The sequence below is a fragment of the Centruroides vittatus genome, unplaced genomic scaffold (assembly GCF_030686945.1).
Source record: "Centruroides vittatus isolate TY-2023 unplaced genomic scaffold, ASM3068694v2 contig_1683, whole genome shotgun sequence".
Classification (NCBI taxonomy): domain Eukaryota; kingdom Metazoa; phylum Arthropoda; class Arachnida; order Scorpiones; family Buthidae; genus Centruroides; species Centruroides vittatus.
The window spans coordinates 389342-415851 of NW_027121024.1; the positions used below are offsets into that span (position 1 = coordinate 389342).

Consider the following 26510-nt stretch of genomic DNA (forward strand, 5'->3'; position numbering starts at 1 on the left):
GTCGGTGCGGGCCGCGCATATTCCCCTTGGCGAGTTGCCAGAGCGTCCTTGAAAGTCGGCCGTTCGCTCTTCCGTCCGAGGGGGCGGACGGCCGGGCCCTCTCCCCAGGTCCCGACGCTTCCTGTGCCCCCGGCCGGCCGGGAAGAACCGATCGATGGACAGCAGGTGAGAGGCAGGGAAAACTCCGGCTCTTTCCTTTCTCGCCGACCGCCGCGGAAATTGCCATGAAAAATCAATGAGGCGCGATGCCTCGACGCACGTGCTGCGCCGGCGTTCCCCGCCGGCCGCGGTCGACCGTACCCGGCTCTTCCTCTACTCCCTTCCCTTCTCTCCACCGCATTGGGATCGTCCTCCCCCTTTCCCTCCCTCTGCTCCACTTCGCGGCGCGCCTGGAACGACCAACCGATCTGGCGCGGCCGGACGCGGCGCGAGTTGCGCGCTATCCTTTTAATTATTTATTTCGTATTTTCTTTTTCTTCCTCGTTTCCCGCAGAACCCGACAGCGCCGAGCCCGTTGGGCCAGATCCCACCAAACGAGGGGATGCCAGGAGGACCCATTCCACCCGCGGGGTTCTTTCCCGTAAGTATGCTGGGCTTTTCTTCTCTAAACGGCGCGCGCGGCCGACGTTACGGCGTCGGCGGCGGCGCCACCTCTCTGATTCTCTTTTCGCCGCCCTCTATCGCCATCTAGCGGAGGAGAATCGAACCAGTCCCCCTTGAATTTTTAATGGATGGAACGGATCGATATAATGAGAGATCCTACATTTATCACTTTTATGGTTTTTCGGGGGAACTCTGCTTCCTGTTGTTTACGGATTTGAGAGAACTTATTTACGATTGGAAAAGTTTGCAGAAAATTCTTTAATGCCTACCTTTCTGGTGTCCCTCTCACTCTGCAAATTCCGAAATCTAGAGAGGAAAAACGAAGAAGAGAATTAAAAATTTCCTGGGGGACAATTACGTTACTCAACCTTATTTTGTTATTTGTTTACATGGTCGAGCGTATGTATTTCGGAGAGGTTGACTTGGGCGGTTTGTCTGGCTCCGTCTCTCTTCCCTTGTCCAGTGCGGGTTTCGGCTTCCCGCCGCAGAGATTTTGTCTCATCTCCAAAATGCATCTTTTGGCAATTCTCTGCTTTTGCTGTGTAAAATTAAATGGACGAACGCTCGGGCCGGGAAGATCTGTCACCCGTCTTTAGATGCTGCCAGAGGTGGTGATGTAAAATCGTGTCTTTGCTTCAGGAAGAAAAAAATAAACTCAAAATTTCGATATAGTAAACGTATACATACCGTTACAAATATGTAAATTTGTATGTTGGTATTACAATGTCGGCAAAAAGGACGGGGAAAAGTTAGTTACAATTAACTTTCCCTGTTTTTTTGCCAACTGTTAGAAGCCAGGATGTGGAAGAGCCAGAGCGCCGTGCAAAGACCGATTCTTAAATACATACGCTTGAAAAATATGTTTCTTAACAGAAATTTGTGTATAAAATAGTTCTTCTAGTGTGTATTGAATTTATTTATTTTTTTATCTTTAAGGAAATTTTTGTTTATTAACATATAATTTTAATTAAGAATTGTTTCATTTCGTAAAAAACTATATAAGAACTTTTCTCTAGAAGTAAGTGTGAAATTGAAAATGCAGTTTTGTTGCACAGAGGAATATAACATTTCACTTCATGACAAAATGCTAATTATGCTACTCTGTTTTTGGATACGTAATTAAAAATGGTTGTGTATGGGAACAAAAGAAAATTCTTAAATTTTATCTAATTGTGATCAAACGTGTAAATTCTCTGTTTGGTGCAATTATTAGTCTGGTGGTGTCCAGTATTCGAATGTTGAATTTTCTTGTTTCTAACAGATTGGGAGGGAAATAATGAGCCCTTCGTTTGATAGTTGCTAAGTAGTTTCGGTATCTTGAGGAGTTTTATGATAGACGAATGGAATTTTATCCAGGATCTATCATGTGACACCTCTTTCTTTGCCTACAAATTTGTTTTGTGTCCTCGTGATTTCTTGTTTCTTATTTTTGCTAGCCAATCACTTCCGACGATGATAATTTAGACTTTTGTAATAGTGTAAAGGATGCAGATAACTTCTTTCCAAACTTTGTTGCTTTATTTTATTACTGTTAGTCTATTGTGACTATAATCTATTAATAGGACTTATTATAGTGATTTAACTTGCAGATGAAATTAGAGAGACTGATTCAATCCCCAAGTTGAATCATCATAATAGTCCTATTAATAGATTATAGTCACAATAGACTAATATTAATAAAATAATATTTAAAGGACTAGAAGCATTAATTAATTTGTTGCTTTATTTTTAGTTTCTAATATAAATTTCTTTTATTTTTTTGTTAACCACGAAAAAAACACTGTGTTTAACAACAGCATCCAAAACCAAAATCCAGCATACAAGATAATGGAGCCAACATTTTCATTGTGTTAAATGGACATCATTAGGTTAAAATATTGTTTTTACTCTGTTACAAGAAAATTTGTATGTAAATATAATTTACTAAATTCAAGAGAAAAATATTTAAAAACTCGCAGGAATTAATTCAAAATTGCCCTTTAAATTGAGATTGTTTAGGATGTTTTGTGAAGAATTTATAATACAGTCTGTTCATTTGCATACTATAATACATCATCTAATACTAGACTTGTAATTTGAAAATAATAATTACGAGCTAATGTAACTCAAAAATGGACAATTTGGTAGTGTTATGTACAGGAATTATATCTAAATATCGATGAACTTTGTTGGAACTGCTAATAAACAAATGTGCACTTTTCAAGCTTTACAACTTGTGTTTGGGGATAAAAAATTAGATTAAATCAAATTGGTACGGACGACAATTTCAAAATATATTTTAAAAAAATTCAAAAGGAGCATTTTTAAATGAAGTTCTGAAGCAAATGAATATACGTGTTATTTACTCTGCGAGGAAATGATATGTACCTTCAGTGACGAGCAAAAAAGTTCCAGGTGCCACCACGGGGCGAACTTTGTTGTAATCGTGCAGGTTCTACAAAAATTTCGAAATGTTCAATTGGTAGAATTGGCCTTACTGCTGCATGCATTAAGCTTGTATATAACCAAGCCGTCTATACAACCAAAGAAACCTCGTAAATGATTATCTTTTTCCTGTTGTCAAGTTCAATTGGTAGTAGAGTAATAGTGGTTTCATAAAATTTGATTTTTGGCACTTTGGGGTTTTTGTGCGTCAATGACATATAGTTGTCCTTGTTGAAAACTTCATTTAAAGACGTATTTTGAAGTTTGTATTGTCCATACTAGAACTTTTCTATTTCCAAAGGTGTCTTAAAAGTCAAAAGCACTGGGGTGGCAAAAACTTCTGTGCTTTCATAAAAGTCCTAATAAAATGCAATTTGCTTATTCGTAAGAATAACTTAGAGTTGATGTTTCTGAATTTTGACAACCGACCTTAGAACTTGTAAATTGAGCCTCTTATTTTGAAAGGAATTTATGTGCCCTCATCTCTGTCTCGTAGGGTACAGCCATAAACTAATGGATATGCCATTACCATGTCTAAAAAAAAAAAAAAAAAGGTGCAAGAAAGTTTAAAATGATATTTTACACAAAAAACTACAATATAGATCAGAATTTAAGGCACACCAAATAGTAAAAATAAATACCGGAATACTGGAACCAATATCTTTTCACAATATTCAGGTAACTTTTCAATCTTGTAATAACATAATCATATATAATGTTGACGTTGGCAACGTATCTCAAAAATCTGAATTTTTTAATGTTATTACTACAATGTAGAGTCAAAATTTAATAAATTTGTAACGAAAGAGAGAGAGAAGGAAATTTTTGTCGTCGATAACCGAAGTACTGAAAGTAAAAGTAAGTTAATTATATTTAAATTTTGTTTGATTTTGGTGTATTATCTACTTTGTTGTATCATATCAATTAGAAGATAATCTGATTAACAAGATACATAAGATTCAAACAGGTGATATAAATTTATTATGGAATATTAATGATTATGTATAGAAAACATTCTTTTATATTACTATGTACTGTGCCAAATATTTTTATTTTAAATGTTGAATTTACAAAATTACAATAAAATACCAAAACCTGTGTTCAAGGTGTGTAAACAAACGTATTCGTAGTGTGTGACGGTGTTTATTTGTACGTAGACACAAATTGCTTAACATTAATTATGTGATTTTGTTCCGTAAATGCGTATCCTCACGAATTATTGTGGAAAGTTTTTACTTGTATAACTGTATTTTGCATCCAGAACCATTTTCATGCTCAACAGAGAAACATTGACCTACCTACCTTTATTATAAATATACAAAAACAATTAAAAACCTAAAATTCTGGTGCGGATGGCTAAACTTTCCAAATAAAATTGTTTTCCACCAAATTTGTGAGTTTGACAATTGTCAGGGAACAGTCTAAAAAATAAGAAAAAATATTTCTGAAATTTTATTTAAATTATAAGTCAATTAAGAATTCTTAAATTTATTAAGTTTGGCCTAATTATTATAATTTGAAAATTTGTATGTAAATATAATTTACTAAATTCAAGAGAAAAATATTTAAAAACTCGCAGGAATTAATTCAAAATTGCCCTTTAAATTGAGATTGTTTAGGATGTTTTGTGAAGAATTTATAATTTATGAACAGACACAATAATCAGAAATTTAACAAGATGCCTTAATTAACCAGCATTGGATATTACTTTTCTGGGTTTTTCCTCTTCCTGCTCTTCGTCTTCTCGAGAGCAACGGAAAGGACACGTTTCCTTGCTTTCCTCCTTGACTCTGCAATTGTCTTCCTCCAGTAATTGGGGCACTATTCTAGTAATTTTGTAAATTAATACATCCTATGTAAGTTATTCCTTAGATTTCCTATGTAAGTTACTAGTGTACTTCTTTCAAAGATTATTCAATCTTCGATGATCCTTGTAGTATTTACAATATTCGAATGAATTTTAAAGTCTCAATTTTATTCTGTAAATGTGTTTTATAAAAATGTATCTGTCCATTAAGATTTTCTTATGCCCAAAGTTCATCTTTGGAGGGGTTTTTTGATCACAAAAACACAACACTTATGAAATATTGAGTAGAAAGTCTTCCATTTCAAACTATTCGGTTTTAAAATTGAAGATTGTCTAAATATTTTGATTTTGGAAACTTCTTTAGCCACATAACATCAAGAAATGTTCAAAAATAAGTTTTTTTAAACTTTAAAACAGCTGTGAAAACTTTGAGAAACAAACAAGACCTTCATCAAGATTACATAAATATTTTTGGAAAATTTGTATGTGTGCACATACACAAAACATTTAAACGAGTCCTTGATAATTATGCAAATTTCGTAATTAAAGGATTTGACTAGATTTAGTTATTCATTGTGTGGTTTAAAGAACACTTTTATATATTTTCTTGTTAAGTGTTTTTGTAATAATAGTTTTAATTTTATTCCATTGTTGTGTGAAAAATAATTTTATTTTTCATATATTTTTTTTTGAATGTTTCATGTTTTTAGGCTAACTAATTCTCCAAGTATTCGATACAAGAATTTGGAAATTAGGAAGAAGAGTGCGTGGCAAATAGAATATTTTAAAATTCTATTTGCCACGCATGGACTTACTTTTGGATTATTAAACTATTTCTAAAATATTACCATCAAAGGTAGAAAATTACTGGTGATTATAAAAATAAAGAAGCATTTTGTAAAAGCCTATTCTAGATATAAGAGAGGAAAGCAACTTAACATTAAATGAAAGGTCGTAATTGTTTATTCCATTATAATAACGGTGTTATCCACAAACAGAAATTGGTTTTCCAGGTGTGAGACAACGTGCTTTGCCTTCTACTTTGAAAGCCATTCCAAAAAAGATGTTCCGAAGTGTCTAAAATGAAAAATATGCAAGTTTCTACCATAAATTTTGCATTTTTATCCATCCATCTTACACCCAGAAAACTGATTTCTGTTTACTGATAACATTATATTAATGTGGTATAAGCTAGTTTACAAATTTTATAAGTGCCCTTTGTGCATCAAATAAACTTTGATCTTACTAGTATTTCTGTAATTTTTCAATTTTTTGTTTTATAGAAAATAGAGTATACTTTATGCAGACGTTTTTATACTAATAATAATTGCATGCTTGATAATGAAGGAAAAATAATCAACATCTAAATGAAGGAAATTGCAGAATCATATTAAAAGTAGCAGTGATATCGAGATTCTGTCCCTTGTATGGATAAACAGAATCTTATTCCTTATTGATAAGAGGACAGCATTAATCTGTTCAAATAACCGAAAGTGTGAACGTTAATATAATATGAGAGAACTAAAATAGATCAGATAATTTAGAATTTTATGTGATGTGATATCTTTAAGTAACCTGAGCAATGTTTATTTTTGTGTAGATCATAGATCATCTATTACACTTTACATTTCAGATATTACTGTACTACTTTTTGTCAGGGCATGCATAAATAACTAAAGGATCTTTTTTTGGAATGTTGTTTAGTTCCCTCTGTACAACCTTTCGGATTTATGAAATTCTCTTCTTTAGAAAGCAAATTTTAATTTTGGGAATAGAAAACGATTAGTCTAGACTCACCAGACCTAGGCCCAGTCAATTACTTCTTGTTTCCCAAATTAAAATTTGCTTTGAAAGGAAGACAATTTTGGAAAACCAAGAGGTTGTGGAGAGGGAACTGAATGCCATTCTGAAAAGATCCTTTCTGAGGGTATGTGTAAATAACTATAAGCGTGCAAGAACTTAGTAGATGTACCTTGTGTCATTTAAGTAATATTAAGTGAGATAAAATAATTTTTTTATTAATAAAGGCATAGTGTATATTGTTCAAATGTTGCATTGCTCTCTTAGCTTAACAACAATTAAATGTAATGTTTTATAAATTATACAAGTTGCCAGTACACAATGCCTACAACTGCCTACAAGAGTAATAAGGAGCATAGTTCTTTCTAAATTGCACTCTAAATTTTGGAGTGTCCCTCAACATTTTTAAGTGCACTCTAGTTTAGATAATCAGTAAATTTATAATTATATACAATTACTTTATTTAATATGTAATATATGCAATATAAATAGTTTATTTAATTTTGTTGGCATGCCACACAATCATGATAGTTAAGTGTGCAAAATATAAATAAATTACTGTATTTTATGTTTAATAGATATGCCATGGTTTAAAAATTGCGGAACAAAAGTGATCAACAATGAATTTATTTTTTGGGCAGCAATAACCATCTATTTTCAAATAGTCTGATACTAGAAATAAGTTAATCGTGTCATAACGTGTCTGTGTTTTCAATAGATGTGCAGTGTTAGAATGTCCTGGGAAAAGCCTTTCAGCTATTGCACTAGATTTTTGTGCGTACAAGACAAATTCTGTTTTAAATTTCTAAAAATAATGACAACTTCTAACAATTTGCATTAACTTTTGTTTTTGATAATGTATAAAAACAGAATTTACATTAATTGATAAGAGCTTACTGGTGTTTAATATATGCAAATGTTTACATTTTCTTTTCTCGAAGCTTCGATGATAAATAAAATGAATTATATTGCATTGGATAAAATGAGTAAATAGAAAAACAATTAATGTAGAATATAGTTGTTAAAATTCTTTACTTTTTAAAATGTTTAAATTTGTTTTATTAATAATATTATTACTATTATTATATTTTTTGTTTATTTTTTCTTACAGTACTAAGAAAATTTATACAGGATAATTCAGGACCTCTGCAACACAATAGATTTTGTAGAGAGTAGCAATCCATTTCCCAATGCATGATTTAGGAACTGTGCATTTATGCAGACAGGTAATATGATAACAAAAGAGAAATAATGATACGAGATATGCATTTATCATTACAAGTACACTTACAGACAGTTCATGAAAGGCATTCAAAGTATCTACGCAGAACCTCAATACATTCATGATACCTGAACTGTCGAGCAAAACTTGCATGCATGAAAACCACCATCTGTAGAGCTTCTAGTCAGTTTCCCTAACCTTCCCTTAAAGTATTATTGTGTCGGCGAGCTCTGCCTAATTGTCAGATTACTCTGCTGAGCAAACTGTATGAGATAATGCAAAAAACAAAAACAAAAACAAAATACTTTTAGCACCTCACTTGCCACACAAGATATGCTTCAGATGGGGGTTCACGTAGGTTCTAAGCAATGTGTTTGTTCAGAAATGTGGGTTGCCATGGGTAAAATGTTCCTTTCTATAAGAGAGCTGCAGAGGTCCTGAATCATCCTTTATATACTACTTGAAAACATTTACTCAAACAATATTAATTCCTAAGGTAAACGTGACATATTTTTTGTATTTATTCGTTGTTTCATCCTTAATCAATATAGTCATCAACTATCAAATTATTCCCAGTTTTACATTTATAATTATGTTATTTTAACGTGATTAGTTGCAAATATATTTAAAAATAATCAAAGATAAATTAAAATTAAGAGATATTAAAAAGTCAATTGATTAATTGAAAATATCAGAAAACATTAAGCATGTATATATGTTTTTTGATAACCAACATTTGAAGGTCTGCAGTTCTGCAAGTCTGAATCAGTCATCTTTTTGCAGCAAGCAAACATAATTCACAGACAATTTCAAAGTAATCTTCTGTGTAAGGTAAATGTTCTTGTTGCACAGTTACAACCGATTCTGGGTCTGCAAACTGCAAAACACAAAATGCCTTTTCTGTTGTGGCATTGCCATTTTTGTTTACAAACACCTTCTAGAGTTAGTAGGAAAAAGATGTTTAATTGCAGATGCTAGAGAAAATTTGAACATTTAGTCTATTGATTGGTGTACAATGCATATTTCTCAGGTAATAATTAACATAAGTACTGTACAGTAAACTTATTATACCATGAATAAAAAGGAGGACAAGCTTTAGAAAAACTTTTTATTTCTTTGACTATGCATACTGAAATGCATACTGTATTCTAAAGCTTGTCCTCCTTTTTATTGATGGTATAATAAGTCTAGTGAAAAAGAAAAACCGCCTTAATGCTTGTATAATTGAACACAAGACTAGACAAGAAGCGTATCGCATAAGTACGGTAATTTAAAATGGTAGAGTTCTTTTTGGACAACCCAGTACTAAGAGTGATTATGAAGCAAGGCTGAATTATCAATGTTTAATTATATGCAGTTTTATTTTTCTGTAAATTAACACTGAAAATGCTATGCTCTGGTCAATAACTCTCATTACTGGGATAGAATACACATAGACAGATGAAAACGTTAGTAAATATTTCTTAATTTCAAGTGTACTGGTATTGGTATGTTGTGTATTCTATCCCAGTAATGGAGAGTTATTAACCAGAGCATAGGTATGTATTGGTATGTTGTGTATGCTATGCTCTGATATATACCAAATGACATAAAGTGTCTTCATTTAGGGAGATATTTAGCATTCCAAATGCAACCAAATTTGGTATAGTGGCATTTCAAGGTATGTGGAAGACTTTTCCATAAAAAGAATTAGCTGCAAGATGCACCATTATGGCACTTTTGGTGTGTCTTGATCTTAGTTTTCATGATTTTTTGATTGTGGGAACTCCTGAAGTGTGGTTGATCGAAGACACACTACAAATTCTGTAGCTTTGAAAGAAAAAGTATCAAATCGTGTGTGAAAAGCACCACAGAAAATCAATTACAGTTGGTTGTTGAAAAAACTGTTGCCTTTGTGGCCAATTCTGAAACTGCAAAACCCATTGAGAAGTATCACTAAAGTCTCCATATAACACAAACAAAATATTTGTTGCTGGCAGTGCCAAAATTGCAATAGTAGCAAGTTTTGGTTCAAATACTTTACAGAAATGTCTTCTATATGTCCAAAAATGTCGTAATTTGTTGCATTTGGACTGTTAAATATCTCTCTGGATGACATCGAATAGGTACAATTACAAAGTATTTTAAACTACGTAACATGCCACTATGTTACATAGTGCCACTATTGTCTGGTATCACATAATTACATTTGATGTAGCCTGTATTTATTTTTATTTGATACAATTTGTAAGGTTTTGCAGTTGGTTACCTCATTGATATTAATTTACATAATCAATATATAAACTGCTATCTTGAAAATAAACTTCAACCGATGAAAAAAGATCACTAAAACTTTTTCATTATACACTAGTCATCAGAACCTTGATTATCCAAGGTAATGTGGATTGATGCTATCTTGGATGAATGAAAACATTAAATGGAAAGCCACAGCCATTTTGGATTAAAAATTATGAATATAGACGACTTGCATAACATATAAAAAAGAAATTATATTTTAATACAAATGAATTATTTTGCATTGAAGTTAAATGATAAAAAGTAACAAAAATAAATCATTCTGTAATGTGTTACCATTTTGAACTTTCTTTTATGAAACACACTATAAAAAGTAGTGTGTTCAATTACATATAATCTAGGTCCTACCATATTTTATTTGAATTTATTTATATTTCTTTTTTATTAAAAAGCTCTGGATAATATCCAATATACAAAAGAAATAGTGTCTTAAACTTTTTGTATTTCAAACACATGCATATTATTATAGGTACATACATGCAGACCTTTCCTGATTTTCAGATGTAAGCATTCCCATATATTTGAACATTTATACAATACTAAAAATATGTATGAATATTAACAAGTGGTAGTGTTGCATGTTATAAAAGAATTCAATTCCTAGAGAGCTAGAAAGAAAAGTTATAAAACCTGTTAAGAAGATAGGAAAGTTTTTAGTTTTTTACAATGAATATGTAATAAAACATTATTTAAAACATAAAATTAGAGATTTAACAGAAAACAGGCAATAAAAGTTAATTTTCACAAATGATTTTGGTGTTACCAAAAGTAGCAGTTCTGCACAAAGGCTCAAAAATGCACGAAAGAATGAATTATCTGAAAGTTGCACGATCATATTTGTAGTGGTCCTCGTCAATTAACATCCATGATATGTTCCTCAAAATAGGATGTTACTATTTGAATGTTGTGCAAATGCAACATTATGTACAGATACTTAGCAAAACTATATCGGGTGCTACAGTGACTTGTTTTGACTAAATAGAAAAGATATTGTACACATATAGTAATAATTAAAATTTTTATTATGTAATTATTCCTGTATGATGTAAGTGTTTTATTTGTTATGTAATATTTTAAATATGGAGAAATTTGAAAATGTAAATTTTAGAACTTGGCAATGATAGTTATACAGTAAACTTTACATCTGGCAGTGTGGTTGCTTTATACAGAATAGACACAAGATCTATTTTATCAAGCTTTCCATCTACACAAAATATCAAAATTTCCTGATTTTCAATATTATATAACCTTATTGGTCTGTGGTCCCACGAGGTTAGGTCAACATTGCCCAAATGGACATTATATAGCTTTATATATACACTCGTTCATCGGGGGTGAGTATCTACGTAAGGGCCACATTTAAAACTTTTGAACTGATGCGGGCTGCACACAAGAAAAAAGAAAAAAAAAACACAGGTAAATCAATTATGTTAATTTATATTCATATTAATAAATAAGTGTGCTTAATTTGATTTCTGTCACTGATGTGAACATTAGTATTCAACCAGATATTTTGAATATATTGTCTATGCTAGTTTTAGTTTTCATGAGTCTGTTAGTCAATTTCTTGTTTTACTTTTTACTAAGTTATAGAAAATAACAACAGAATTTTTGCTGCATACTGCCTTAAATTGAGAAATTGGTATATTTATTAATATTTTGAGTGACACGGGCCATGGGTCCATCCACTGATATACACACTCATGCATTGCATATTGTCTGGTCTCACATTATAAATATTGCAATGGTTTTATTCGTATGTGGCAATGTGACACATGGGCAATCTGCCAAGGGAAAATTTCTCTCAGAAGTCTTTCTGTTAGAAACTGGCTCCTTTTTAGATGTTACAAACATGAAGGTAACACAGAAAACTCCACTTGGCCATCTTGTTGATGAGGCCCAAACCCATAACCAACTACCAGTATATAATTGTTTTATCCACTCTGCTATTAGTGGGTCAAAAAAAATATTAAGCAAACAGGATATTTTGATCGCCATGAAAATCAGAGAAAATGACCTAATCTGGTGGGGAAAATGTGGTAAATATAGGTGGAATGTTTGATAAAACCAATATCATGTCTATTCGGTACAAAGCGACTGCACTACCAGGTATAAAGTTTACTGCATAACCATCATTGCTGGGTCCTAAAATTCACATTTTCAAATTTTACCACATTTAAAATAACTATTATATAACAAACACAAAATTATATGCATACATATATACAAATGCATATATTCACATAATATATATTTGTAATAAATGCATAAAGAGAGGAAATGAAAATACAATAATAAACATGTAGAAATAAAGCAGATTATCTTGTGTTAGCAAAAATTTAGACATTTGATGACAACACTTCTTTAAAACGTGCATAAAAAGAAAAAACCCTAAAGTTTGTTTTTTCAAGTTGTAAATAAATGTATAAATTTTCACCAATGCAATAGTGTAGTGAGTTAATAAATACACTATATAAATATATTTGAATCCTAAGATATATTTAAAAGGATATCTAGGATAGATTGCAATACTTAAATGCATCCTACACAAAATAGATGTACAAGGAGCAACCATTTAATTTGTGAATGGAAGCTCTTACCTTCAACATTGTCTATGGAATCTTCTGGTCATTTGTCTTTCTGGAAATACTCTTCCTTGAACCTCAAGTGTTTTTGCCAGAGCTGTACTCATGCATTAAAAACATCATGTAAGCCATTTTTCAATGATGTGTGTGAAGCTTCATTGTCGGATGCAAAACGTTTTTTTTAACTCTCCTCTTTTCATGTTCAGATGTGAAAAAGAGGAAAAAATTGCAATGTTGCCAAGTCCAGAGAGTGTGGTAGATTGGCCAAACCTCGGCAGTGATTGTCGGCAATACAATGTTAGTTGTGAAGACGATGCTTTGCATGCCCATCTAATACATAGATGCATGGCAAAAATGTATTACATTCAAGAAGATTTGTCCAATAAAGACATAGGGCTGGAGGATTTGACACTTGAGGGAAGTTTTTGCTCCGATTCACAAATTAAATGATTACTCCGCATATGAGGGACAGATCAAAATTTATAAAATTTTCTAAAATTCACAAACATTACTGCCAAGAAGGAAAAAAAACCTTGATTTTCTTTGATTTTAAAAGCAGTGTTTACATTATAAGGAACAGGAATAATGGGTTCTTAAAACTGATTCTGAGGAACAGCAAATTGTATAGCATAAATCTTAAATAAGATATAGTAAAATTACAGTACAATTTAGGTTGGAATTTATTGGAAAATTGAAAGTGATTCTATACAAACCATTATATAACTGTCATAGTTTGTAACGAGAACAGAAATTAAAATTTAAAGTTAATGAATTCTGTTCGAATACTCGTTTTCATTCACATAAAGAAACTGTTACAGTAAAAATAACTTTAAAAAGTGTATAAAAGAATGATTGACCTGTCTAAAGTTCCATTTAAATGGCTTAATATTAGAATGATACTGTCTAGTTTATAAACATTTTGGATATAATAGATTATTTTATATGTAAAATATAAAAATTGCTCTGTTTAATCTGTTAATTTAAGATTGGATGAAACAGGTAATCATTCCCTAATAGATAAGCCCAAATTACCTTTCAGAAAAACTAACCTCTAAACAAATTTGCAGAAAAATCTTTAAATTTTTGAGGTAGTGGTCAGAATCTCAAACTGGATATAAATAGGAAACATTTAGAATTTGAATAGTCAACTTTGAAAATTTCATTGCCTTTATATTGTTTAATGTACTGTACATTTTTTCTTGTCAATGTTTAGCTAACTTATGAAATTTGTATGAGGAATTTCAAACTTGGATCAAAATATTGCATAAAAAAACAATTGATCTTTCAGTCTTTAAACAAAAAGTGTATTTTTGAAATTTATTTATTAATTGCTTTTGCAAACTTCAAGTAAAAATACATGATATTGCTATACGTCATGCAATATGTAAACAAGAATGAAATTTTTGGTTAGCTTTAGACAGATTGAGAAATATTTACATGCTTTCAAATATTCATTTGTACAAATTTTAATGTTTATTATTTCTTCTTGTCTAGATAAAAGTAAGAAAATGGATGTATTTTTGGAATTAATATCTGAAAATGTGGGAGAAATTATATAGTGTACAGGATTATTTAGAAAGTACAGTAGATGAAATATCTTCTGTCATTTGACTTAAATTATTTTAAAATCTAAAAATATCATCATGTTTATAATTATAAAAGTCTATACAAACTGCTTGTATTTTATGAGACAGAATATAAAATGACTGTATATTTATGAAATAAATTGGAAACATTAAAGCAGAAAGTGCATTTTAGATGCATTATTCTTTATTGTTATTTTCTTTGTTTATAAGTGAATGTGTGTGCACATATGCAATTTGTATGTAGTGTGAAAATAGCAAACCTACTATAATTTAAAAGCTATTTTATGCATCAGAATTTATTGTATTTTTCACATAGTCACACATTAACTTGCGGATAAATGGCTGCAGGTTAAAATATTACATCTGTAGCTAAAATAAATTATTTAATATTTAACTCTTATGACATATGCTAAGAAAATAAATAAAACTATAAATCTTATGCTAGCGACAGAAAGAAAATTAATTTTTTTTTATGGCATATTTTATGATTCTTATAAAAATAAACTAACCTTCTTCTATGAAGATAGTACTGGGGATTATTGTGACATTAAAAAAGCTAATAACTATTTGAGTTTTTTGGATTATGGTAATACTTACGTGCAACGTTCATGGACAATAGGTTTAAATTTGGAATATCCGATATATATTTAAATATAAATATAGAAAGAGAATTTAGAACTTTTAATATTCTATTAGTTTTTTAATAGTCTGAATTAGTTTGTCATTAAGGAAATTGCTATTGATCATTTGCTTCAGATATAATATATATAATTATATATCTGAAGCAACTTTATCTCGTGTGTGTGTGTGTGTGTGATAAAGTTTTGATTACCCTACAAAAGCTAATTATCATTATCATCATCTCTGTAAGCTTATTTCTAATTTTCTAATATACAAAAAGACATGAACCATAAATGAAGCTGTATAAGAATTATTAAATCTTTGACTATTCATTATTTGATAAGTTATATGCATATCTTTCCATTAACCTTATAGTTATTAAAGGATAAACGATTATAATAAATACTTTTATACTTCCTAATTTTTGTGTTTAAAAACTTTGATTCTGATTCTTCAGAGGAAATTTATGTTGGATAAAGAATTTTTTTTGATGTTATAATCAAATCTCTTATTAGAAAATTCACTTGCAGTAGTATTTGAGTTGTTAAAATGTTGATCTATATAGAATTTAATAGCAATAGATAATAGAAATCCGAAAGTGAAAATGGAATTATGGTAAATCCCCACCAACTCAGACTCTACATAATGCAAAGAAATTCTTTCAAAAAGTTGTAAGGTAATTTAAGGTAACTTCTCGACAATAGAAAAATTATAATTAACAAGTATTTTTGATATCCAAAAGTCATTTTGATTGCTGTTCGTTATATTGCTGTAGTCGGTAAGTTACTAAAAAATATACATTGTATTTTATACTGTACCATCATGAAATCTTTAGAGCTCATTTCCTGTAATAATAAATTCATGATATAACCTACTAAAGCTTGGTAAAACTTCTTTAAGGAGCCAATAACATATTCACTTTCTCAATTTCCATGTCATCAGAGATACATCCTGCCAACTCTGTCCAAGTTAGTGGGGATTTACTGTAATTTTGATTCAAAATTTATCTTTACAGGTGTTATGAGTACAAAAGTTACTATTTAGTTCTTGTTTTCAGGTTGCAAATTATTAAAAGTTAAGTTAATAATAATAATAAATTTATTTGACATATAAATGAATACAACATCAAAGGGGGAAGATAAAACAAAAATTCTTTTAGTTCAAAACATCTAATTTCTTTAACAACTTGTTAAATTTTAACATATCCAAAAAGTTTGAATAAGAATTACCAGACAACATTCTTATGTACTCACTGTACATGTTATTTCTACATTTTACAGAACATGTGATAACACCAGTCACTATAGCTACATAATTGATTACAAATTATACACACCAAAGAACCACTTCTTAAAAGTTAAGTTAAAAATTCAAGTCATCAAAATATACAATTATTTTTACATTTCTGTTTTATAAAATAAGATTTTAGATATTTTGTTGGAAATTTAATCCTGTTTTGCTAACATCTTTTAAGAATATAAAATTTTGTTTACGTTTCTTTTTATTTGGCAGTTTTGTTTTTAATGTCTTTGAGATTAATATACAGTTAAACCTGCCTATCTCAAATGTGTTTATCTCGAAAACCTTTTTATTCAAAATTTATTTTTTCCCTTGCATTTTCAGCATAAATTAAATATATTTTCCATGTTTATCTCAAATAAACTTTTTCGAAAACCTCAATATTTCAAATTATGGACTGAAGTGTTAGTTACAATTTCAAAGCTCAATGACTTTTTTGATAGTATAAATTGTAGTTGAGAAACATCTCTTGAAAAAAAGTACATAGTTGCAATTAATACTGTTTTTCTCTGATTGGCTATGAGTTTTGTTTTGGTTTATTTGTGTACAGCAGTGCAACACATGGGCAATCTGCCAAGGGGGATGCCTCATGGAAAGACTTGCACTTCAGTCCATAATTTGGTACCAGTTTACCATCTAGTATGGTAAACTGGTACCAAATTATTTTTTATTTAATGAATCTTTTATCATGCAGTGTGTTTTCATAATTATTGTAGTTATTGACTTGGTTGGTTATTTTCAATTTATGATGATTCATATAAAACTGTTTAGTTATAATTATAAATTAAAGAGAAGATATATGTATATTCACAGTTACGAAAGCACTAAGAGAATACATATAAAATGTTTATTAATGATGAGATTTTTAGTTCAATAGAGTCCTTCGTTCTTAGCATTTAATCAAATTGTCTTAAGTATTCAGACAGAAGAAATTTTATGTTCCTTGCAACAAAACTGCATGGCATATATTTATTACATAATATTTTTTTTTCTAGATTATTGATTAAAATATATGTTTCTTTTGTATACATAAATTGAATAATAATAATAATAATAATATTTTACTAACGTTTAACAAACTTAAAACCTTAACTTCTACTTAACAAACAAAAAAAAAGGCATACGGTAACATTAATCAGAATGGCTGGTCTTCACTTTTTATTTTTAACTCTTGTAATGCTAAATGTATGTAATGTATCTGGAAGTGTTTGCAAATTGATCTTTTCTTCTCTGAGCTCTAATGCTTTCTACGTGACTTAACCATTCACTTTCACGTAACGATTAACCCACTTTTATGTAACAACTAAAAGAATGTTAACTCAAATATCTGTGGGGATAAGATCGTGCGAAGGACGCATGTTGTTATTTTTTTTTAACCATCTTGTAATTTAGGTGCGTGTGTGTGTATTTAGAATCTGGTGTTTGCTTTGTAGTGCTGTGCTTGTCAGCAATGTAGTTGTTCTCCCCTGACCCAAAGCCTGCTTTCTCTACCCTGCAGAATTCCCATATGAGGCCCTCACCGCCACAGCAGCCAGTCTCGCAACCGTCCCCCATTCCCAGCCCCCTCCCCCAAACAGTCAGATGATGCAGACTCAGGTGAGCTTGGAATGCTTTTGTGCTGTCCCTTAGTGTTTTTTTTTCTTTTTGTTTTTATTTATTTTTTTCTTATTATGTTGCTAATGTGTTCAGTTTGTGCATTTTCTTCTATGCTGCATGGTTTTATTAGATAGATGTGTTTATAGTTGGTGATTATATTTTTTAAATATATGTACTATATATTATTGAATAATACAGGTAAGAAAAGTGTTTTTAAAAGTGTAAATGGGAGAAAGATTATTATATTTATGTTTATTTGAGCAGATAATTGTTACATTAATTTATATTTTTTTTTTTATTATTATTATTATTATTTCCTCGATTTAATATCATAGCACATGCCTTAATTTTATATTCAATGCATGATGATAAATATAATTTATTATTTAAAATATAAATATCACTTGTATCAATTATCTGTGGAAGTAAGGTTCTTTTAAATTCTTGTATTTATAAAGTAAAAATTGAAAACACTTACCTAATGTTAAATGTATGCCTTCGATTATTTATTTTTTTTTTAATTTTGGGAAAATTCGGGATGCATTTTTTTCTCCTTTATGAAAATATAAAACAATATAATTAATTATTTAATTTTAATATTAAATTTTTATGCAGTTAACTGGTTAAATTAAAAATATTTATTATTTGACAGTAAAAAATATGAAAATTTTTATAAGCATCATTTATTCAAACAAAGGATTTTAAAATCTGTAAATCATTATTTAAATCTATGATGATTAGTTTTTATTCAAATTGCCCTTTATATTCAGTGGTGAATTAAAGGTGTAGAAGTTTTAAGCAGAAAGACAATCAGAAGTCCCGTGCATGTCTAATTGGTTATTAGTTAAGATAAACAAATATATACTTTTATTTCAAAATTATTACTCGCTATTTATGACTAGTTAGTTTCAAAAATTTTCATACCGAAAGGAATAGTCATAAATTTGTGCCACGACTTCGGTCTCCGACTACACGTAATCTGTTGTTTAGTTTGCAAGTGGTTAAATCTGCATCTGTTTCTGTTCGACAAATTACACAATATGTATACCAATGGGTGAAATGACGGGATGGGGTAATGTGATGTGTGGACAATCTGCCAAGCTCCCGGGAGGACTTTTCTATGGAAAGCCGACTCTTTAGATGTTAGACGTGTGGGGAAAAAAACAACAAAATATCTTACAGCTGGCCCAATGGCAAGGTGCAAACTTGCAACTGACTTACCAGCATTTGGTGGTCTTATCCACTTGGCCACTAAATTGTAAATTAAATATTTTAGCAATGATATATAAAGCATGGAATTATTTAATAAATTATATGCTATTAATTATTTTAAGACATGATAATTAAGATGACAACAGTACAGTTTTCTTCATTACTAATCTTATTTGCTTCAACTTTGTTCAAATATTAATGGGGAAGCAAAATTTTATTTAAAACAATATAAAAAGCATTAAGAAAATTTAAAATTAGAAAGAAAGTTGTATGATTTCTAAGAATGCGTAACCTCTTTTCCCTTCTCGAGTCAGTTTTGGAATCCACTTTCCCCTTCTGGGAAACCGACCGCCTAAATACGGTCTAATCTCCTCTCCTGTCACAGTGATTTCTGGATTAGCATCTCCTGTTAAATAAAGTAGAAAGTAGGTTGCTTTTTAGGAAATAGCAGAAGGAAGAAAGTCTTGTTTATTTTATTTTTTTTATTTTTTTTTTTTTTTTATCACTTACAAATTTTACAGTGCTCCTTTCCATATCTCTACTCCTCATCCTGCAACATTTGTTTTAATACTTTGTTGAGCGTAATAATCAGCTATTACAGAAATTATTGCTCGTACTTATGTGGTAATATCGTAAATAAATGGAATACAAAATAGAAAAGTGCAGCAATGAGAATCCGATATCGCAAAATAATAGGATTTTCTTTCGGTACCTTCTTTCCTCTAGCTCTTTTATTGCAAAAAAACCAAATTTACTTATTTTGTATTTATCTTTCATTGTTTAGCTTGCTTGTAATGCTACTTTTAACACATTAAAGTAGTATCTTCAGATTAATTTCATGTAGGGAAGTCAATGGAGGAATTACAATTGAGGACTTACCATGCAATAAAATACATAAAATAAAGCAAAACTTGTTAAATTGTAGGTAATTTTACCTTCATCGTAAAGCTTTCTCGAGTAATATTCCAGAACAAAAATGAAATTTAGAATATAAATTTTTGAAGAAACTTAATTACAAGTCTTTAACTGTTTAATTTCAATTAAGATAGGACAATACCATTAAACCATATCAAAATTGACAGTTAAGACTTTTATGCATAAGCACGAATGGTCAATTAAGATCTGTGTAGGTTTATTTGGCACAAGAACTCCATAAATGTTTACATTGCTCTCAATCAAAAGGAACAAAACAATAAAATGGAAAACAACATTTAATTTTTGGAGTTTATTACATAAAAAAGCATCAGAAATAAATAGGTGCCTGTAAATTAATGAATGTCAATGAGATAATATTCCCCCCATTTTGTGGTATTTTTCAGCAAAATTTTTCAATATAATATATCAGACTCTACTTAATTTTATATTGTTGATAGATATTTATGATTTTATATTAGTCAGAAATCTTAATATTGCTATGAGATTCTAATTTTACATAATTCACAGGAGAATTAATTATACTCTGTTTTAATCTTAAAATCTTCGTTATAAGCAAAATTTAAAACTCGAGAATTACCGAGCTGGAAGGTATTTTCAATTAATTTACAGAAATGAAAATTTGATACGGGCCATTCGTATTACGGAATTTGATTATATTTTTAAGTCCCGAGAGTGAATAATTAACTTTAACAAAATTAATAACTGCATTTGGAAAGTTTTACACGTAGACATTGATTTATGTTTACTTTTGAGACATTTTAAATTACACATTTGAAATTTGAAATGAGTTGCATGTGCAGAATTAAGAACAAAGAACGATGGGGAGAGAGAACTTCGACACCTAAATAAGCAGACCCATCTGGTCGCCGATATTTCTCCTCACACTCTGCAAGAGGCTTTGCTTTTTTTATGCGGGAAGGGGATCGGCATTTCATCGGTAGCTCCGTCAGAGAGACTGAATGCATAAAGGGTGCACGACAACGGCCTTTTGTTATCTGTTCTGGTGCCTGTACATTGGCATGCTTGTATAGGAAATGCTTAATTTATGCAAAGTTCTAAGTAGAACATGCCTAACCATTTATTCACATTTACAGCTATGCTCTTTGCATAAAAGCATTAAAAACTGGATAACAATAGCATCATTTCTCTTGCATCGTTGTAAAATTTAATTCTGCATGCATACAACATTAATTTTACTCTACTTCACATTAGAAATGTGTAGAATTAACATGAATTTCTCAATTCTCATTTTACAAGAAAGCATCATAAGAAACTTTCCACAATTAATACATGAACTAGCCTTGTTAGGAAAATTTTCTGAAGAAAAAAAAAACAATTTGTATATTTGTCAGAAAGTTAAATTTTTAATGCTGGAATTTGAGTATTCAGTAAGAAGTTTAATCTTGTTTTTTTAGGTACAGTTCCATGTATTTAATTCTAAGTGTTGAATAGCACAAAAAAGAATAGAAACGATGTTTTGTTGTCTACAAAATAAAAATCACTATCCCTGCCGACTTTTTATAAATGGACATCACACAAAATGCATCACTCTCAAACTGCCAGTCAAATTTAATAATGCAGTGAGTTATTTGCTTCCTATCATAGGGCTGCATTGGAATAGTCAATAAATTATCTGTGCCGTTTTCATTTTCCAATTTGTTTGGGTAAAATTACCTGTTTCAATCTTTCTCCTTCTTTGATAAAATAAATATTAAGTTAACATCCTAAAGAATATTTATTAGGGAACCGGATATCGTATACTTTGCTCTTGTTAGGAAAAATGACATGAATTTATTCTGTCAGTCCCATATCCGCCTTTCACATTTACTGTTTCTTTTATATGCAGCATAAGTATTATTTAAACACCAGTGATGTTTAAAAAATCAAATTCCAAACACTGGCACAAACGGTGAGAAAAGACTTGGGTGCGACTGCCATCGCCATGTCGGAGTCTTTTCTCTTCTCTGGCATTGCTGTTTGAAAATTGTATCCTTCTTTGGCATTGCTTCTTTGCATCGCAGCATTTGCACACTTGGTAAGAGAGCTTGCCCTAATCCTTGGATCTCCCCAGCTTCAGTGGCCTCTGGCGTCCAGGATCGAGAAGTTCAGTCAACCCCAGACCATCTCAATTGTTAATTTTCAAGCATTTCGAAGAGCACAGCACCGGCGGAACCAAAGACACTCCAATTTGATTTTGGCAGAGGGTGCAGATGATGGCCCAATTCCACTAGCAAGAGACACACTCACTTTCCACCAGAGTGGTTTGTGGATATTACGTTTCGGAATTCGTCGGCGATACTCCATTCCGTCCGCAGAACAGAATGGTAATCTCGGCACGTCCGCTCACATTCACTCGGGGCAGACGCCATATCGCGTTACTTCACATGCACAACAGATGGGTTTTGCCAGCATTTCCTACCGCACGTGACACACTTGTAGCAATTTAAATTTAGCACTTATATATCTGCGTTTATCTACCTGTGTACGCAGACTAAACACTTACGTCTCCTCGTACCATAAAGGGAAATAAATGCAACCGCACCACTCGGGGGTTCGAACTCAAAATCGATTTCTCTCTATTTATAAGTATTCTAATTGTTAAGTTATTTTCTTAAAATATATGTAAGAAACGGATGCATTTGGGGCGGAGATCGAGCGGGATGGGACTTTAACGTAGCCTTAATCTTCCGAGAAAAGTTGTGGCACAGTTTATCGGTGCGCTTTAGTTACGGCGATGGCCGCCAGATGGCGGCGCCGGCGACTCCCGACTCCGGACGGAAAGAGCGAAATTCGAGGTGTCGGGCCGAAAGGCGCGAGAAGGAAGGGAAGGGAAATGAAAAAAACGAGACGAGAAGAGTCCGGGAATTTCAACTCTGTCGGGCCGTTTTTCCGCGCCGGAAGCGGGCTGTCGCCGGCCGGTCGCGGCGCGCGGCACCTCCCCCGGGCCCGGGGGGAAAGCGGAGGAGGGGTGGCGGGCCCGAAGACCGGAACGCCTAGGTAACGGGTACTCACCTCGGCCGGTGTCCGCCGACACGTCTCGTTCGGCCGACGTCGCGACTTGGTCTGTCCCAGCCAAGCTCTCGGAGTGGCTTCGGACGTTTTCGGAAGAGTTTCGGCAGCGTTCGGCGGGGCCCGGGGTCAATTTTGGACGGCGTCTCTCTCTCCCCCCGGCTCCTAATCCGTCTTCCGTCCCGCAGGTAATATCGTCCCGCGTCTCGATTGACGTTTAATCCCGGAGCACGACGGGAACCGGCACGTAATTGGCCCGCTATCGATTGCGCCTGTCCGCGCGCGCCGGATTCCGTCACCGGTGACGCGCTCCCGCCGAGGAGGGGCCCGCCCCTCTTCTTCCTCCTACTCCTCCTCCCGCCCGACCGGACGGCAGATGAGTGGACCCTTTCTTCTCGCCCCGCCCGAAGAGGAGGGGGACCTCCCTTTATCCCCGTCTTGCCGGTCGCAACCCTTAATCCTCCGTCCGCCGGGAGAGCGGGGGGAGTGACCCTTTTGTGTTTGGCTACCCTCCGTTCCCGCTCCTTTCGGGTCCGGAAATCGGCCTCTCGAATCGGGGAGGAGCACGTGACCCGTCTGGACAAACAAAACGGGAAGTGCGGGAGAAGAAGCCCGTGGGTAACTTAAAGCCGCCGGCGGGGGGGTAGGCACGAGAAAAGAAGCGGAGGAGAGAACAACAGATGGCGTCTATCCGTTGCAGCTGTCGTTCCGCCGTATCCGGTGACTCGAGCTGGGAAATTGCTGCTCCGGTAAGCTGTGCCACAGTTTTTAAGTGGACCATTACGCTTCTCCCTTAACGGCCGGTCCCGCTCCGCCGCTCTACCCTACTATTTGTGTGTGTGTGTGCTTTTATCCCTCTCTCTCTCTCCCCTCCCCTTTCTCCTAATAGATGCGCTGGCAAAAATTTTCCTTCTGGAGGCTCAAATTGTAAATTGTGGCGTGTCTCGTCTTTTTCTTTTTTTCAGCCGTTCATGTCGCCCAGGTATCCCGGAGGGCCCAGGCCAGGAGGTGTTCGGATGTCGCAACAAGTAGACTTCAACGTAAGTTGCCCGCCCTTTTCTCTACGCCGCGGGGAACGGGGGAGGTGCGAGTCGATGGGAAGTCCCGGTTGCATGCGTTTTGCGCGCGCGCCCGTCGACTCGGCGCTTCCTTTTTTCCCCCTTTCCGCTCGCGCCTTACTTCATTGATTTTTGTTTCTCCCCCTCCTCCCGTCCTTTCTGTCGGGATTGCGTGAGGGATGGAAACGTCAAAAAAGAAATGAAAAGAGAGATTCTTACGCTCCTCGCGCTCGTACCGTTAACACGCACGGGTGAAGCGCGTTTTATTTATTTCTGGTGTTGTATACGCTGTTTTTCGCGTCGTGTATTTACGTGTTGCGCGCCTTTCTCCAGAGTCGTTCGTCTTGGTGACGTTTTCTTTTAATCTCTCCCCCACTTTAGCCCCCGGGTAGCGTGCCAGGGCAGCCCATGATGCCGAACAGCATGGACCCCACCAGGCAAGGTGAGTACGTCTTTATACGATTCTGCCTCCTCTTCTTAAGTATATACATTTTTATAATTGATTTTTTGGTTTTTAATTATAATTCTGCACGAGTATTATTATTTTTATTATTTATTTCCTTATCGTCGTTATATTTATAATTTTTTTTTATTATTATTTTATTCTCTACGGGGAAAGCGTGTTGTAAAGGGGGTATACTTTTTTTAAGTTAAAAGGGGTATACAGGGATGTCTATGTACTGTACGTAGAAAAAAAAATTCGAATCAAGTTAAAGAAGGGGTGTATTTACTCGTGGCGTGCCCTCCCGTACTTTCTCCCCCTACTAGATATATTAACATGTTTCTAACGTTATTCTCGCCGTATTAACCAAATCTTCCGTTTCTCTCCCCATCTTGCGCCCTCCTAACCTCTCGCTGCCCAGGTGAAAGCGCTGAATTTGTAGGCTGGCAAGGTAGGCAAACGATCTTCAGCTTTATTTTTTAATTTTGTGTTTATTATTATTATTATTATTATTACTATTATTTTTTTAAAGAAAAATTCTTTTTTTTTCTTCCTCTGTCCGTCTGACTTATTTTTACGTCCCGTACGTATACGTGCGTGTGTGTGCGTATATCTGTTGTTTGTGTGCGTGTCGAAAGGGGAGTGGTGCGCGAGAGGGCGCGTCGACTCGACGCGCGGCGGCCGCGGGTGGGTTGGTGGTGTTGGGGCGCACATTTTGCGCTCGTCGACACGTTGCTTGCGGAATTCTCTTCCATTTGATTATTTTTTTCTGCCTACAAACGCATCTTATTTTAATGAAGTATCTGTCAGATGATTGGCTGCTTTCGGACAAACGAATAAAAAAACAAAAATAAATAAATAAATAATAAGAACGAACGTGAGGAGTTTTGGATGGGAGAAGCTTGTTAAACGAGAAGAGTCTCGCACTTTTAAACGTTTTCTTGAAAGCTCTTTTAACGAATGTGCGATCGATCGTCACTTATTATTTTTTTCATCGCGATCACGAGGCATTCAACATTTCTTCCTGTAAATTTAATGGACCGACTGCCACGTGTGTGTATGTGTGTGTGGTTTTGTTTTGTTTTTAATCTTTAATCCAGTTGTTACGTCGTGCATGATTTCTGTGTTTTGGTCGGGTTGGCATCATGCCCGAGATTTATTTTTTCCGACTGCCCCCTTTTTTATTAACCGTGTATGTAAATAAGAATGGAAAGTCTTTTATGATGCCTGCCTCCACTTGTACTCTTGAAAGGATAGTTAATACATGTTTAGCCTTCCTTTTCATTTTTGTATGTTTTGAGTGCAGGTTGTCTTTTGTGCGTGTTTTTAAAATATTTTTCGTTTACTTATTTATTCTGCTCTTGGTTAAATACTTTAAAAAATCTGAATAAAGTTACCTCGCCTAGGACCGCCCGGAATGAGCCCGATGAACCCTCGGATGAATCCCCCCAGGGGACAGCCGCTCGGACCCATGAATCCCGCGGTAAGTCTGAATTCAAACCTTGTGCCGTCCCGCGCTCTGTCCGAGGTCTTGCTAACTTTGCCGACGTTTCGGTTGCAGAGTTATGGAGGAATGAGGCCTCCACCCAACAATGCCATGGGACCCGGTGGACCCGGTATGCCTCCTATGTAAGTGGATAAGTATATTTTTCTTTGTTTCTGTTTTTAGATTAATGATAAATCTATCCTTAATGATTTAATTTCACAAAGGTAAATATTAAAATACAAAATGAGATATGTTTTGTTGTTGCCTACAGAAAGAAATAGGTGTTTTTATGTTGTTGAAATTTTTCTGCATCATTATGTAGCTAAAAATATAACTTTTGTAACTTTTTCTATCCTATGGGCACTGAGGAAGCCCTTGTTTCGCCTGTCTCCGAGTTCGGGTAATGGAGTGATTGGGTGTGAGGGATGGGGCTGGACTTTCTACAGAAATCTGAGAATTCAACCCGGATTTGAAGTTGAATTCCTCAGAGTGGTAGTTGTGTGCTCAAGTGTTTTGGCCATTTGACCGT

At 33.5% G+C, this 26510-nt stretch overlaps 1 protein-coding gene across 1 annotated transcript in view; it reads left to right on the top strand.

The window, feature by feature from the left end:
- LOC136969008 (single-stranded DNA-binding protein 3-like) overlaps window positions 1-26510 on the top strand; it is a 53817-nt gene that overhangs the window by 10698 nt on the left and 16609 nt on the right. Inside the window, 8 exon segments of the mRNA XM_067263080.1 lie at window positions 494-580; window positions 17741-17792; window positions 17795-17838; window positions 23961-24035; window positions 24435-24495; window positions 24917-24946; window positions 25902-25978; window positions 26057-26124. Coding sequence (XP_067119181.1) covers window positions 494-580; window positions 17741-17792; window positions 17795-17838; window positions 23961-24035; window positions 24435-24495; window positions 24917-24946; window positions 25902-25978; window positions 26057-26124 — 494 coding nt within the window.